Here is a 15,076-nt window from a genome sequence, read left to right as displayed (position 1 = left end):
ACAAAATGATGAAATGAGGGGAAATGTTCATATGTCTCAAACAAACTCTTATGTGCCAAACATTTCCCTCCCTTTAAAATGATTTTGAATGAAGATGAATGAGTGGTTTGAACCCTTTAAATACCCTTTCTTTTCCTTTCAGTGCAGTCAGCGCATATCAAAATGACTTAACATGATAAAAACATCAAAAAGATTCATTTTTTTAAAAACAGGGACAAAGTGCAACAATAACACAAAAGGAAGACCAAGGTGAATTGTTCAGCAGCACTCAGTATACTGCAGGACCTACACAAAATCAAATACTGTAATGTGTTATGATTAGTATTTGGAATTTTCTGTATGAGAAATGTTATAGTATTTTGTACTAAAACAGCAATGTTACAACAATGTAACGCATGTGGACAGGTGGTTGTAGCACGACCGCCAGCACAATCTGTTTCATATCTGGGAAATGAACAGCACGAGAAGAAAAATTGTAAACAAATGCTATGCTACTTCTAAAAATGCCAGCTCATAAAACTGACTGCTTCTTGGATTCGTTTTCTGTTGACTTTTGAGCAGAAAAGGCAACTTAACAACTCAAACATGTACTGTACAGCACAAATTATACAAAAAAAATAAAATAAACAAATGTAAACAAATTAATTTCATCAATAGTCACACTGGGCTTGAAAAAAACAACACAAAATAGTGAGCTGTTTCAATTCACTTGACTCTTCCTTAACAATGGAATATGGCAGGAGAGATTAAACAAAATGCAATAGTGCTTTTTCTTGTTTTGCATGAGGTGATGCAGTAGTGTGTGAATGAGAATGGATGGAGTGCTTTCGGGTGGGGTGCAGGGGGAGTCACAGGTTTGTGTTGTGGACCAGGTGTGATGTGATGATGGTTAATGGTGGATTCTGGTCCCATAATGCCCTGCACCAAAGTGAGAAAACAGCTTAGCCGAGGCTGGTGATGTTGGCTTTTCCACCGGGGGGAGCCACGATGCGCTGAGTGTTACGACGGGGAACGTTGTCATCAACTTGGGCACCTGCAACATTAACATGACGGCAATTTGTTACGCTTGAGTTGTTTATTCTGTAGACAGAAACTGTGAGTAACAAAATGTTTGATTTTACTCACCAGACAGACTGAAGCCAGACTGGTGCAGGTTGCGCACAGGCTGAAGAGGAACCTGCTGTTGTTGCGGCTGCTGCTGCTTGGCAGGAGAAGTCTTCACTGAGGAGACGGTGGACATCACCTTGGGTGTCACAGTCACCTCGCAAACCGGCCCATCGTACAGGCCCCTGGGGACTCCTCGCAACTCTGTCAGCTGAACATAAGAATTCATCAGTGAGTGTCCAGAATACCAGTTAGAGAGGAAATTTTGGTCAATCAGTACACACAGGTGAAAGGGTGCGCCTGTGCAGCAAAGCGACTACCTGCGATGCCAACTCACCCTGCTGCGAGCCTTTATCCTCTTGTACACTTGGTCTGGGAAGGGTTTGCGGCTGACGTAGCGCCCACAGCCCTCCGTGGTGTGAAGGCTGCCATCCTCCAACACAATCTTACCCTGGCTGATTACCACCAGGGGACCTCCACGCACTTCTGTGCCCTCAAAGATGTTATACTCCACAGCCTGCAAGAAGAAGAGGCTTGTATAAGAAAGGGAGGAGGAACTAAATAACTGCACAGAGTTGATGGAATGCATTGTGTGTTCCATCAGATCATTTACATAAATAAAACACATTTTAATATAAAATATATTTACCTGATTATCACTTCATTATCATGTAGCAACTCATCTAAAAGTAATTTTATTTCCGCAACATATGAATTTTCATTAAATGAGCTCTTGAAACTGCTTCTAGAGCAGTTGATTACACTTGCAGTACCTCTAATTATATAAAAAATGATTAAACCAGTTGCACTGTAAACTATAAGTAAATGTTTCACCAATATTATACTGTACTAAATCTATTACTGCTCCTGTACAGGTGTGTTAATATCTTTAACAGCCACTGTAACTTTTCTCCTTAACAAAGTTAACTTAGCATGTTTGCACTGCATCCCATCATATAAAGTCTTAATCATTTGGTCTCAAAATGTCCAGGACAAATAAACAAATACACACATTGTGGCTGTGAGATAAGACAAAGTAACCATCTGACCAGGTTGTGGCTCTTGGCTGAGATGATCTTGGTGAAATCTGGGTCCCACAGCACGAGATCAGCATCGGAGCCCACAGCGATGCGGCCCTTGCGCGGATAAAGGTTGAAGATCTTAGCCGCGTTTGTGCTGGTCACTGCCACAAACTGATTCTCGTCCATCTTTCCAGTCACCTTGTGGCACAGGATGACAAATCACTTTATAGCATCTAAAAGCTTTTTTTTTTTGTCACTAGAATACTTGATGAGAGAATCTTTTTTATTTTTGTCTGCCTCACCACACATTTGTCCCAGATTAGGGACATCCTCTCCTCAGTGCCGTTGGTGCCCTCTGGGATCATGGTGAAGTTATCTTTGCCTACAGCACGCTGAGAAGTCTGGAAAGTGCAGTGAGCGCTACCAGTCACCTGCAAGTCCCCACTGGATATGAAAGAACACAAGAAAACTAAAGACATGCTTCATATGTGCAATAGCTGTCACATTTGACCAATTATTTGATATGTAAATTAGAGATTAATTCCAATATTTAATTACTCTATTTTCATATTTTTATATTAAGTACAAGTACTGTTAATCTAAATTTCAATGTCCCCCTTTTCATTTCACAATGAAGGTAGTCCCAATACAAAATGCAGCACACAGCAATAACATATGTTACACTAACATGCTTTCTTGTCATAAAGCACCTACCATGACAACAGAGAGCTGAGGTAGTCAGGGGTTGTGGGATCAGGACTGAGTGGTGGAGAAGTGATATAGGCTGCTGCCTTGGCCCAGTTCTTGCTCCAGTAATGGGTACCATCTGTGCCCAAGCTGGCAGATATAGGTTCTCCATAGACCACAGCACCTACAGGGGGAGACGGCACAATGTTAGAGCAGCAAGAAGTTTAATGTAGTAATGGAGAAGAAAAAGTTCAAAATGACGTTCTTACCCTTTTTCCTGGAGAGAGCGATGACATCAGCAGCACTCTTGCTCATCACCTTGGTGATGTAGAGGGGACAGTTGGTCTGATTGGCTATGGTGACAGAGCGATTGACTGCCTCTGCCTCCACCTGCAGACCAACACACACACACCCACACCCACACCCACACCCCCACACACACACACACACACACACACACACACACACACACACACACACACACACACACACACACAGAGAGTCAGATTCAGCAGTAGCCTGGTTTTCTTTCCATCTTTCTGACAGCATCTCTTCTGTTTTTTTAAGCATACAGCAGCAGATTAACCCGCAGCTTGTTATGAGGATACTCTGTGATAATGTTTCGTATGAGGTCAAGATCAGTCTTACCTCCTCTGGACGGCTAAGCACATGACCTTCAGGCCCAGTGATACCAAGCTCGAGAATACGCCTCTGCTCCTAAAAAGCCACACAAGAACATTGTGACCCAACTGACAAAAAACTGCCAACAGCTGAAAATTGATCAGCTTTATCTGGATTGTATTTTACCTCTGCAATGATGTCTCCATTCTCAGCATGCACCTGTGCAATGGCACCCAGGTCCCTGATGACACTGAACACCTCATAGATCTATAATATCATGACAAAGACTAGTCAGGTCATGGGTTAGCCATGTACTGTCCCCCAAAGACATCAAACAGCCTAAAAAACAAATGCTGACAACTCAGCAAGAGAGCGCAGACAAGAAGAGGCCAAGCATACCTGAGAGTCAGAAAGTTGGAAAACATCCTTATAAGCCAAATAGACCAGGAAAGAGTTGACACCTGAAGATAGAAAACTTATGAGAGAAAACAGCCAAAAGGTGGAATAAAGAGAGCAAAAGAGGGAAAACTCAGAGCGAAAGAGAAAAAGTAAAATCAAAATAATAAAGATTGCAGAGCAGAAATGTAAAGTTACTGTTTCAAGGTCCCCCCCCCCCCCCCATGCAATGTTAGAATGAGAATAACATACAACTGAAAACTGGTAATGTTTCAGCAGTAAGAGCTGCAGGTAATACAGCGACTTTAAATGCTACATAAGATGTCATTTGATACTACATACCATGATCCTTAACAAGGGTCTCCATCTCTTCTTGAACACCTTTGTTCCAGTCGGTGAGGTCCACATGAAGAGAATAGTCGCAACAGGATTTGCTATCAGCCCATTCCCTCCACTGTTTGAAAGCTGCAACCAAGCTGACGCCGGGCTCCGGCACCACATGGTCAACTATAATTTAAAAAACAATAAACAGGTTAGGATTTCTGTGTGCGCAAGCAAACTGCCTAATTAAATCATACACTTGACAGAATCCACACACGCAATGTTAAAATCTCTGCAACAGGCTTACTGCACTTTATAAACGAGCTGAAAACACATGTGGACATCTGTCTGATGTGGTACATACTGATCATAGTCGTCCCTCCAGCTAGAGCTGCCCTGGTGCCCTGGTAAAAGTCATCTGCTGCCACCATGCCTCGGTCAGGCATCTGGAAGCGGGTGTGCACATCGATACCTCCAGGCATCACCATTCTCCCATGTGCCTCTATGATCTTCACTCCCCCTGGAACAATGAGGTTATCTCCTATTTGCCTGCAAGTTAGTAACGAAAAAAACAACAACAGAGGGATACAGAAATGAATGATGGAAAAATTATTGAAAAAAGGAGACTACCTAGGCACCCAGAATCAATATAATAGGTGTATGCTGATTTCTTGAAGATATGATGAATTATGTCACCTCAGTTAAAAAAAACAAAAAAACAAATCAGACTTACTTGATGACTCCATCCTCCATGTAGATATCAGCCAAGAATGACTGATCATCGTTCACTATCTTTGCCCCTTTGATGAGGAGACGATCACTCTGAAAGGGAGAGCAAGCATTTCACATCACCCACAAAGCACAAAATAATGTCTAATACAGGATTTGTATCATATTTTAAAAAATGATTAAGGGAGACATCTTACTGTAGAATTGTCTACTAACATAACTTATACATACTGTGTGTTTGGAATGCCAATATATACAGTAATACAGAGGTGAAAATGTCTGATAAATTGATCAGGCTCTAAAAAGAAACTAGTCCAAGTTTGCTAGGAGGACCTTTTACTGCTCATATTAAAACTAGGCTATGTTTAACTTTTCATCCTGTGGAATAACTGGGTATGGTTAGCCTATAGGATTTAGTTAACATTACTTATAGATTGGAAACGATGCATGACAGACAGGCTCAAGGAAGAGCACAAACATGAGTGGCATCATTAGCTCCACCTGTATGAGAGGGAAGGAGGGCACACGAGGCTGGCCTACTTCTCCTAAAGGCTTCCTGGGCTCTCAGAGGACAGGAAGGAAAGCGAGTGAAGACAAAGACTGCAAACCTCACAGCAGCAAACACTCAGTTTCTAATGTCCAAAGTGGGCGGAACGTGGACAGCGGGGGACATATAAGTTATACAAGTTGTGGCTAAAAAAGATTGTACTTCTCTAGGATCTAAATTGTACTTCTAAACTCCCTGAATGAACATATCAGAATGAAAAATAGATATATACCCTTCTCTGATGTAAATACAAAGCGCTGTGATTAATCCCGTGATGAAAACATCAATAACGTTACTCGGACTTCCATCTCCGTCCCTCACTTTCACCGACCTGCACCGCTATCCTGGTAAACACCCTGATCACATCCCGTCTGGACTACTGTAACTCTCTCCTCTTTGGTCTTCGGCGGAAATCTCTTCACAAACTCCAACTGGTCCAGAACGCAGTCATTTGTATCATAACCAGAACTCCCTCTATTGAACACATCACTCCTGCCCTGCAGCAACTTCACTGGCTCCCTATCAAATTCATTGACTTTAAGATTTTACTCCTCACTTTCAAGATCCTTCACAACCTGGCACCATCATATCTCTCTGAACTTATTCACATCTACACACCTTCTCGAACTCTCCGATCCTCCTCTGCCAACCAGCTCTCTGCCCCATCTGCCAACTTAACCACCATGGGGTCAAGAGCCTTCAGCCGATCTGCCCCCCGCCTATGGAACTCTCTCCCACCAGACATTCACACTTCTGACTCTGTCTCCACCTTTAACTATGCAATCACATTCTTGTTTATTTATTGTACTAATGCACTTTGTAGTCACATTCATATTTATTCTTTATCTTCGCACTTAATGTCTGATTTATATTGTTTGATGTACTGTTGTTGTGTTATATGTGCCTTGTAAGGTGTCCTTGAGTCCTTTAAATAAAATGCATTATTATCATTCTTATTAAAAGTCATTTTACTAAATTGATTTGTAAGAACTAAATATATTTAGCAGAGGGCTCAGGTGTCAAGCAGTGCAGCCTATACTATAAATAGAAGTACTCACAGCGTGTTATATACTATACACACACCATCTGCATGAATAAAACATGACTTCCTTGTTGTATAAACAACTTTATCATTGGTTATGTGATACGAGAGCAATCATGCTAATCAGAATAAACAGAACATATTGCTTTTGCAGCGCTATCATCGTTAATGAATCAATTAAGGACTGCAAATCACTATAAATTACTTCATTTAATATTATAGTGAATACAAAATTAATTAAAAAACTACTCATTATTAATCCCGTTAATATTCTGTCATTAGTCTGCTCAGAATATTTTCAGCACCAGCAATATGGTTGCACAAAAGATAAAGTACAATGAAGGACCACACATGAAGGTGATATCAAAGAATTCAGTTATGGGTGTCCAGGTGTTGATTTTGATGCTTTATGCAAAGCTGTGCAGTGTGAAACTACTGTATGCGCTTCATTCAAGTGGTGTCTAGACTTTGTGTGTGTGTGTGTATGTGTGTCTGGGGCCCTGCTGCTGTCTGCATGTTGTGTCTGGGATTTCGGGTCTATGAGTTCATAACATTGCCTCCACCTATGAGAGAGGCCTGACAGCTACATACAGTACATAATGTTTGGAATGTAGAAAGACAGGTCACAGGGCAGTCTAAATTAAAGGGGACTTGTAACGCTCATTTTGGTTTTTGGAATCCACAATTTACAGTTCAAAAAACTACAGCATGTCAGTTCATCCTCTTTCTTAACAGGCAATTTTAGCTCTTGTCTCTTTAAGGCTGTATTCAGAATAAATCAGGTGGTGCAGTGCACCACCGCAGGGTTGGACAGAGGGGTGTGTAGGTGTGGGCATGTTTATTGTACTCTAGAACATAACAGCTGTGAAACAATCAGAAAATAATGTTTTATCGATTTAATTCACTTTCTAGCTCCCTCGACCACAGCTACTCTCTCTTTCTCTTACTGGTGTATTCAGCTCTCTCTCTCGTCTTTTCTAAAACGAGTCTGGAAAGCCGACAGCAAATTACAACTTTACTTTTAATGTCATCTAACGAAGAGAAATGTCCTCCAGGGTTGTAGAGGTCTGATCACTCTGATCACTGGCTGTGATTGGCCACTGCAGCGTGACGTCAGATGTGTTTCTCCAAAAGCTGACTCTGGATCAATTTTCTCATTGCAGGCCAATGCTGCTGTGGCCAAAACCCCCGCAGCCTAACAGCACTAACCCCAAACCTCAAATGAATCGTAGGACTTGCGTTTTCTCTGCAACACATGATTTAAGACCCGCCTCCTTATAGCCCACTCTGTTCTGATTGACCAGCTTTCTGGGAGCTTGCTGTGGGGCAGTAGTATCAGAGTTGTGCTGAGCTACCACCAATGCAAACCCAACATTTGCGGCTTTACCACTTCATATAAAAAGCCTTTATTGTGAAGAATGTACAGGAAATTAAACATGTTCCTAACTGAATTAATCGTGCTTCTTTTGGGCCCTAAAAACCAATAATATATAGAGATATGTCAGATATTTAAAGCTCTTTGTTCTTTGGATCAGTTAGAAATAATGCAGGGAGAAATAGTACTAAGTAGATAAGTAGAAACAACCAGTGATGACTATTTATTTTACGTTGCCTGCTAAGCAAAAACACTTACAACGTGTCAGATCAACACAAGTTATGGCTCAGCATGACTCCCACCAAAACAATGGAAAAACACCATAATGTTAGCAGAGCGGAAGTTGCACACTGACACTGACCATACAAAGAAATTGATCACGAGCTGACGTTGGCTCGGGCTGAAAGTAGAAAAACTTTTGGAAACCAACCGTTCAAAGCAGTCTGAAGCCTGTGCTTTTTGCTCACAGGGACATTTACTTAATTATTTGACACTTTTGTTTTTTTTTTTATTAATATGAACGTCCAGCATTGTAACATTTTACATATATGTGTATATGACTGAAAATATGGACAAGCATAATAGGTCCCCTTTAAAGCATTTGCGGTCTATATACTTCAGCTCAGCTCTGGCTTTAACAGCTGCATGACGAAAGCTTAGGGAAAAAGGTTTGGATGGGTGCTGTCCAATGACCTACTTTACAAAAGAGGTTTTACTTCTTTTACAACCACTACATCCCCTAGTGCAGGCCCTTTATTTAGTGCTCTCTGGTTGAAAATCTGCACTACAAAGCAGATTAACAAATCTATTCTTACCTACAATATTTCACATAATCAAGGTTAAATAACAAAAGCATGTACTTTCTCCAATATTAGGAAGATTTTTTTGCAAAAGAAGACAAAATGTCACTAATAGGTGGGTGGTTTTGGGGGGGTGGGGGAGTGATGGAGGATGAGTAGATGAAACTAAAGGTCCTGCACATAAACCTGTTATCTACACCCTACAAGCTGAGGATGCTGGCAGGGATGGACTGATGAGGAGAGCTGCAGCCTGCAGCTTAAATAGGAGGAACGCTGCAAGCTCATAATAACTGTTCATCGTTATTAATATATAGAAAAATACCGAAGATGTCAAAAGAGCTTGCAGCAGACCCACTGGCTGGGGGTATCATTGTTCATCCCAGGCTCTCGATATGTGGAGCTGAAGCAGGGCTGCAGTGTAAATGAATGGACACTACAGCTAAGCGTTGGGCTAGCTTTTGCTTTAATCCTGAGGTTCACCACAGCTTTAAAAAAAAACACACCAGCACTGAGACATTACAAAATGAAAGAGTCAAAATACAGAAATAATACTCACTGTAATTCTTGGGATGTTCTTCTTTCCTTGGTAACCCGACATTTTGAGTATCCCTCTGACACAGCTGCTAACGCTAGCTAGCTGGACTGGAAAACCTCAGCTGCCAATGAAAAGGATGAATGGATGCTCTACTTGTTAACCAGTCGACGCCCTGGGCTGTCTGAGTCGAGAGTAATGACAGTTTGCAAGGTGCAGTCTAGCAAAAAATGTCAACGAGTGGTTATATGTTTGCCTAACAGTCCTATCCTTGGATTTACTGCTCGAAAAGGTCCCAGAAGACCAGACCAGAACTAAGCAGCGAAGGGCCACAAAGAGGTACCGCGCATGCGCACTACCCCACCCTGCTCAGCCAGCGCTCCCATGTTTTCTTTGATGTTTTGGGGGAAAACAGGTTAAAGCATCACCTCTTTAATTGACCGTGGCAGGTCAGACCAGCGTGGTGCAGGGCCAGGTAAATCAACATGACACTGGGAAATGAAACAACAATAATACTTTAGTTATATGGTTTCTTGTCTTCGACACCATCAATAGCCTACTATAAAATGTATCACTGTACAAAATGCACCATCTCTGCAGTGATGTGGATCCCTTGGAAATCCACTTCATTTATTTTGTTACTCGGTCAATGGACCGTGTGCCTGCAGGTTTTTGTTCAAATCAATCAAAAGCACAATTTAACCAATCAATTGTCTGAAGACTGAGTTCAGTTGATTAAATTAGTCAAATCTGATGTGCTCCTGCTTGGTTGGAATGAAAACCTTCAGACACCTGGCCCTTTATGGAATAGTTTGACCACCTCTGTTCTATGTAATCGTTTTTTTTTCTAGCAATAGAAAAAAGCATCTCATCTTAACAGACACCTCGATCATTGTCTCCTTTTTACCCCTGCTTGAGTTAAATTTGATCACTTGAATAATAATTTATTTTCATACTTTCAGCTATGAACAAGCAATGTTTGATCTGCGAGGCTAAAAAAAAGTGGCAGTGGTCACATGCAGTCAAAATGCAAACCCTGACCTTTCTGATGCAACACAATGAAATATACAAAGATTTGCTTGTTAGTGTCCTAAATGTAAGAAACCAATAAGTCTGTGTGGAGATAGTGAAAAAGTGACATATGCCCATCAGTCATTACTCCCTTTGAGGGACTCTTGAGCAAGAGCCTTAGCCCACTGTGGTTGTACGAGGCAGCATCCAGATGTTTGTGTGCAACTGTGAGTGTGAACATGAAACAAAGAGAGCTGCTCTCAGCAAATCTTCCCTTGTTTAAAAAAAACCTGTTACAAGTACATGTATGTTGAGCCTTTTTAAAAACATATTTAGCAAATAACACAAGAAAATAAGTAATATGAATTTATTTGAGTTTATTTTGGCTTGATTGTGGCACGTTAACATAGAGAGGTTACCACAGGAGCGAATGGATATTAAGTTTAAAGATCTTATTAAAATTGGAAGCGAAGGACATTAATTTAGAGGAGCAAACAGAAATGGAGATACCCGATTTAGCTGGGCAGGAGAAAGAGAGGGCCTGCGTGATCATCCTATCTACACATGCAGCAATTACACACATTCCTTCATTCTTCTTATACTTACTCCGTCCAATTGTTTTGGTAAATGTGTTCATTTAAAGGTAAATGTGTAAAAATAATCGACTAAACTCCATAGACTCTGTATCCTGCACAAAGTCAATTTAAATGTTTCACTTTCCTCTTTGCTGCTTACTAGCAGTTGCGCAGAAGAACATGATTATGATATGTGCATTTAATGAGTTCTTGTGACCTATATAATACATTACAGTCTATGGAGCTCCATCCACTTCATTGGTATTTATATCTCAGCCACTGTATGAAGTACAAACTTTATTCAAATTCCAAAATGCTGCGTATTAAACACCAATCAACTGTAAACAAGCTCATTATGATGAGATGCACAGTTTATGGGTTAGTATGAATTATGTAATGCACTGAAGCCTAGATGCCTGGTTGAGTGCTTTAAAACCAATGCTGCCAATATTGTACATTATGGTTATTGATTATTCATGTGATTATGATGTCATCCATTAAAAAACACAAAGAGACGGATCATCCAGTCAATTAATCAGCATCAATCAACACAAATCACATGCATTTACTTCAGGAGACGCTTCTCACGTTTCGTCTTTCTGGAGGTCCTACAGACACTGTACATGTTTTATTGTATCATACTGTTTGAAATGATTGCACAGTGAAATCTAGGTAAAATCAGAAAACACTCTTCAATGAGGCCCCTTCGAAATACCTTCTTGTGTGGTGGTTTCTGCCACCAACGCTTAAGCAATTAAATGACAGCAAAAACACATCACTGACACTGCCACAATGCATAAGGTATAATATGCATTAATATCAATGTATAAACAAATTATACAATGTCAAAAGGTTTCTATTACATGGGGCAGATCACAGCTTAAATTATTTTCACATCTACATATTTAAATATCTAAACATATCAGAAAAAAAAATAATCAAAAAACAGTCTAAGATAAATCACCAATGTGCAGTGGTGAAATCATTTGGCACTTTGCCTTTGCTGCTATATTATGTATTAAAGAAGAAGATATGTAGGCAAAAAGAAATAAAAATAGCATATGGCCTGGTAAATTGCCTTCCGGCCTAAATTTCACTACCATATTATACTCAAACACCCCCAATAGAAACTTTTGGAGCTACATACTAGATCAGCATTTAAGCTTTCCAACCTTCAAAGAACAAAGCTTTAAAAAGAAAACCCACAGGAGATAATATGATACAACTTCTGAAAAATGTGTGGAATTGAAAAAACTAATCCCACTGTGCAGCATTGTTTTATTTTCTTCCCAATATCCGCACCTTGAAAGTTGAGCTCAAAAAGTTTAAGGCGATAAAAGTCCATTCTCTTCCCAAAGCCAATTAATTTTGTTTGTATTGCAGATACGACACTTTTTTTTTTTTGGTTCATGCACTGCCTGCTGAGAGACCAGCAGAGAGATGCAGCTTTGGAGAAGGCCAGATTTTTCATGACATAACATTGAAATAAGGAGGGAAATTTCTGAAAAACATCCCCAACCCTTAAGCCCCCTGACATCAAATCCGTGTCACATATTTTTTTTAGCTGAACAGGGTTCGTTACCTACTGGATTCAAGTTGGTGACAACTGTTCGATACAGTGTTGCCCTGTGTCAAAATGTGAAGGAGTGCAACCACATTATGTAATGAGTATAGATATAACTACATCTACAATGTGACAGAATTGAATGCTGATTGGGGAGGCGATGCGGGCGTACAATGAATGCAGAGACAGCTTGGCTACGGGAGGATGGTTCAGAGACTTGTAGACAGGAGAACATAAGGGCACTGCTTCATTTTCTACTCAGTAAGAGCTGGTGGAGGCTGTGGCAATTCTTTTTCCGATGTACACCCTAAAAAAAAGGAAGAAAAAAAGTTCAGAAAATAGGATACTATAATGTCTATTATGGCACATGGTGAGTCATTAAAATGCCAAACTAACAGAAAAGCAAAAAAGAACATTGTCAGAGCAAATGCTAGGCTTTCTATTATGTCTGTTCTGGAATATAACACATACAGTTTCTTCTCTGGGTGGTTTGAATTCAGACTTACCCGATGCCAAGAGCAAGGATGTGTGAGATGAGTAAAGAGGGGATGAAGACTTTGAGGAATTCAGCAGAGAAGATGCCCCCCTTCTTCATGACTCCACTCTTTCTCATACTAAGAGACACTGAACGTCGGGGGTGCCTAAAGTGAAATTCCCTGAGAAGAAGAATTCATTGACATTACAATCAATTCATGACACTAAACGACATCAACAAACAATAAAAGCCTGCTTACTTTGGTGGGATGTTTTCCGGTCTGCTGGACCAATCAGAGACCCAGTCTACTTCTTTGTTCATCAGGATGTCTTCCTCTCTGTCCCTCTCTCCATCTTCCTCTGACTGCAAATGTGGAGGTGGCTCAATTAGGATTTAAGGTCAAATGAAAACAGCTTAAATGGGTCTGAGCATTAGGGTTGAGTATGTGTTTTACCTGACTACCTCTCGGGCTGGACATGTCCACATCAAAAGTTATCTGACCGTCATCTTGATCTGGACTCGGTGGCCTTTGGGGACTGTGTCAACACATTGAGGTTAAAAAAAACAACAACAACAAGACGCTACAGCTACAACATAAACACACTGTATGAGCTTTATAGAGCTTGAGGGTCTTTTGTCTTACCTATCACAGGAGGAACTACTCGGGCTGGATTCATGCTGTGCATCCAGGAGGATCTTTTCCATGTCTCCATTGTGGATAGAGGAGGACGATGGAACATGCTCTAGCCCTCCGATCAGGGTTTCATCAGCCTCAGGCACCACATCTAAGTTTGGCAGAGTTTCACTAATACCATCATTTGCATTTATTTGGTCTGCTTCGGGGATCATTAACTGGTTGGTCTGTGTGCGTTGGGCCCCTGTGTTCCCATTCAGCTCCAACTCAACCCAAGAGCCTTGACAACAGAAAGGTGAAGAGGAAAGGAAAAGGAAATTACACTTGAGCGCAAACCGGACACCAGAACATGTCCTTTCACACAGAAACAGCTGACCTACATTTCCTGCACCATTGACACTTTGCATTCAAATGAACTGGCTGTGCACTGCATCCATGATAGCATGCATTTCTTTGTGCCACTGCCCCACAAACAGCTTGCACATTTTTTTCCAGACAGGAGGGGGTTATGCAATCTCTTGCAGCCAGAGGGCTTGGATGAGCACAGAATGAAAACCTCATGATACCAAGAGACGCCCTTTATTTCCCGTTTTAGTATCGCTAAAAATATAATTTAATCTTTCTCTGTTATTCGACGACGTGCCTATCTACGCATAATCGGATGAACCATGATAGCCGACTTTGTCATCAGGGTTAGGTGCAGCTCTCATGAGGTCTTGCATAACTGTAGTGGGGGACAGTTTGCCCAGGCATGTCGCCGTTCCAGCTGTGTTTGTTGTTGTCACATATAAGACACATGTCTCAGTTTTCTGTCCCAGCTAATATTTCTAGTTCTGAAAGATAGTGTTTATCGATTCAAGCCTGAACACACCCTGTGCCAGTTTAGTGTTCAAATGTGTTTTTTTAGGAGCTGTGACTCTGCAGGGACTAGGGCTAACATCCTACCATTGTTTTCCTTCGAAATTGATATTTATTTAGGAAGAGTGAATTGTCAAAAAAGACAACTGGAATATACTCGGAAGCGGAGAAATATAAGTCACTAAGAAAAGAAAAAAATAATACCAACAATATTTATTTCGTCTTTTGTCCCAAAGTTGTTTTCATTTGGGCTAGAACCCACCCAACGCTAACTTGTGTACTTGATTGGCTGCCAACCCATCAGTCAAATTTTTTGCGCGATCTAGTTGGCTATCCTGCGGTTGCGTAAAACAACATCACCCTCTCCACCCCTCCCAGAAGAAGAGGAAATTCCGTACGCCATGTAACTTTTACAATAAAATCTTCAAAGCATAATTGTTGTCAAAAACAAGCGCGCTCCTTATGAATATATAAAGCTGCATTTGTAACGAGGAGCACAGGAACATTGCGGACGGTACGTACCGTGAAGCCCGGGCTCTTCGTTATTGTTGTGTTGAGCAGCAGCGGTGGACATGTTGACTACCCAGCTTCAGCATTCATCAACATGACACGCAGACAAACTGCGGTGTGCGCATGCGCCAAGTCTGTCCAGAGTCCAGACCATACACTGTTAAAAGATATATTTATTTAGATGCTGTCTATGCTGCAGACTGTGGACTGTATATAAAGATATATTTATTTATATGCAGTCTATGGTGCAGACTGTGGACTGTATATGAAGAT

At 41.0% G+C, this 15,076-nt stretch overlaps 2 protein-coding genes across 3 annotated transcripts; both read right to left on the bottom strand.

Annotated features, from left to right (window-relative positions):
* Nucleotides 1-360: 360 nt before the first annotated feature.
* On the bottom strand, nucleotides 361-4,990 carry dpysl2a (dihydropyrimidinase like 2a). Of its 2 annotated transcripts, XM_053325709.1 has the most exons (13): nucleotides 4,885-4,984; nucleotides 4,516-4,700; nucleotides 4,173-4,337; nucleotides 3,834-3,895; nucleotides 3,621-3,701; nucleotides 3,462-3,530; nucleotides 3,083-3,203; nucleotides 2,841-2,997; nucleotides 2,429-2,570; nucleotides 2,154-2,324; nucleotides 1,442-1,621; nucleotides 1,126-1,315; nucleotides 361-1,033 (listed from the first exon to the last, which is right to left on the bottom strand). In XM_053325709.1, the coding sequence occupies exons 1-13, from the start codon at nucleotides 4,902-4,904 to the stop codon at nucleotides 942-944; spliced, it is 1,635 nt and encodes a 544-aa protein (XP_053181684.1). In that variant the 5' UTR covers nucleotides 4,905-4,984; the 3' UTR covers nucleotides 361-941. The 2 variants fall into 2 exon arrangements, with proteins under 2 accessions (XP_053181684.1, XP_053181683.1); XM_053325708.1 differs by lacking the exon at nucleotides 3,834-3,895 and having other exon boundaries at nucleotides 4,885-4,990.
* A 5,559-nt stretch (nucleotides 4,991-10,549) lies between these two features.
* Nucleotides 10,550-14,898, bottom strand: bnip3la (BCL2 interacting protein 3 like a). Its single transcript, XM_053325715.1, has 6 exons — nucleotides 14,816-14,898; nucleotides 13,445-13,715; nucleotides 13,256-13,337; nucleotides 13,061-13,164; nucleotides 12,833-12,982; nucleotides 10,550-12,633 (listed from the first exon to the last, which is right to left on the bottom strand). Exons 1-6 carry the CDS (start codon nucleotides 14,865-14,867, stop codon nucleotides 12,585-12,587), a joined length of 708 nt encoding a protein of 235 aa, XP_053181690.1. The 5' UTR covers nucleotides 14,868-14,898; the 3' UTR covers nucleotides 10,550-12,584.
* Nucleotides 14,899-15,076: the final 178 nt, after the last annotated feature.

Source organism: Scomber japonicus, chromosome 9 (assembly GCF_027409825.1).
Source record: "Scomber japonicus isolate fScoJap1 chromosome 9, fScoJap1.pri, whole genome shotgun sequence".
Classification (NCBI taxonomy): Eukaryota; Metazoa; Chordata; class Actinopteri; order Scombriformes; family Scombridae; genus Scomber; species Scomber japonicus.
This window is presented reverse-complemented; position numbering and strand designations above follow the sequence as displayed.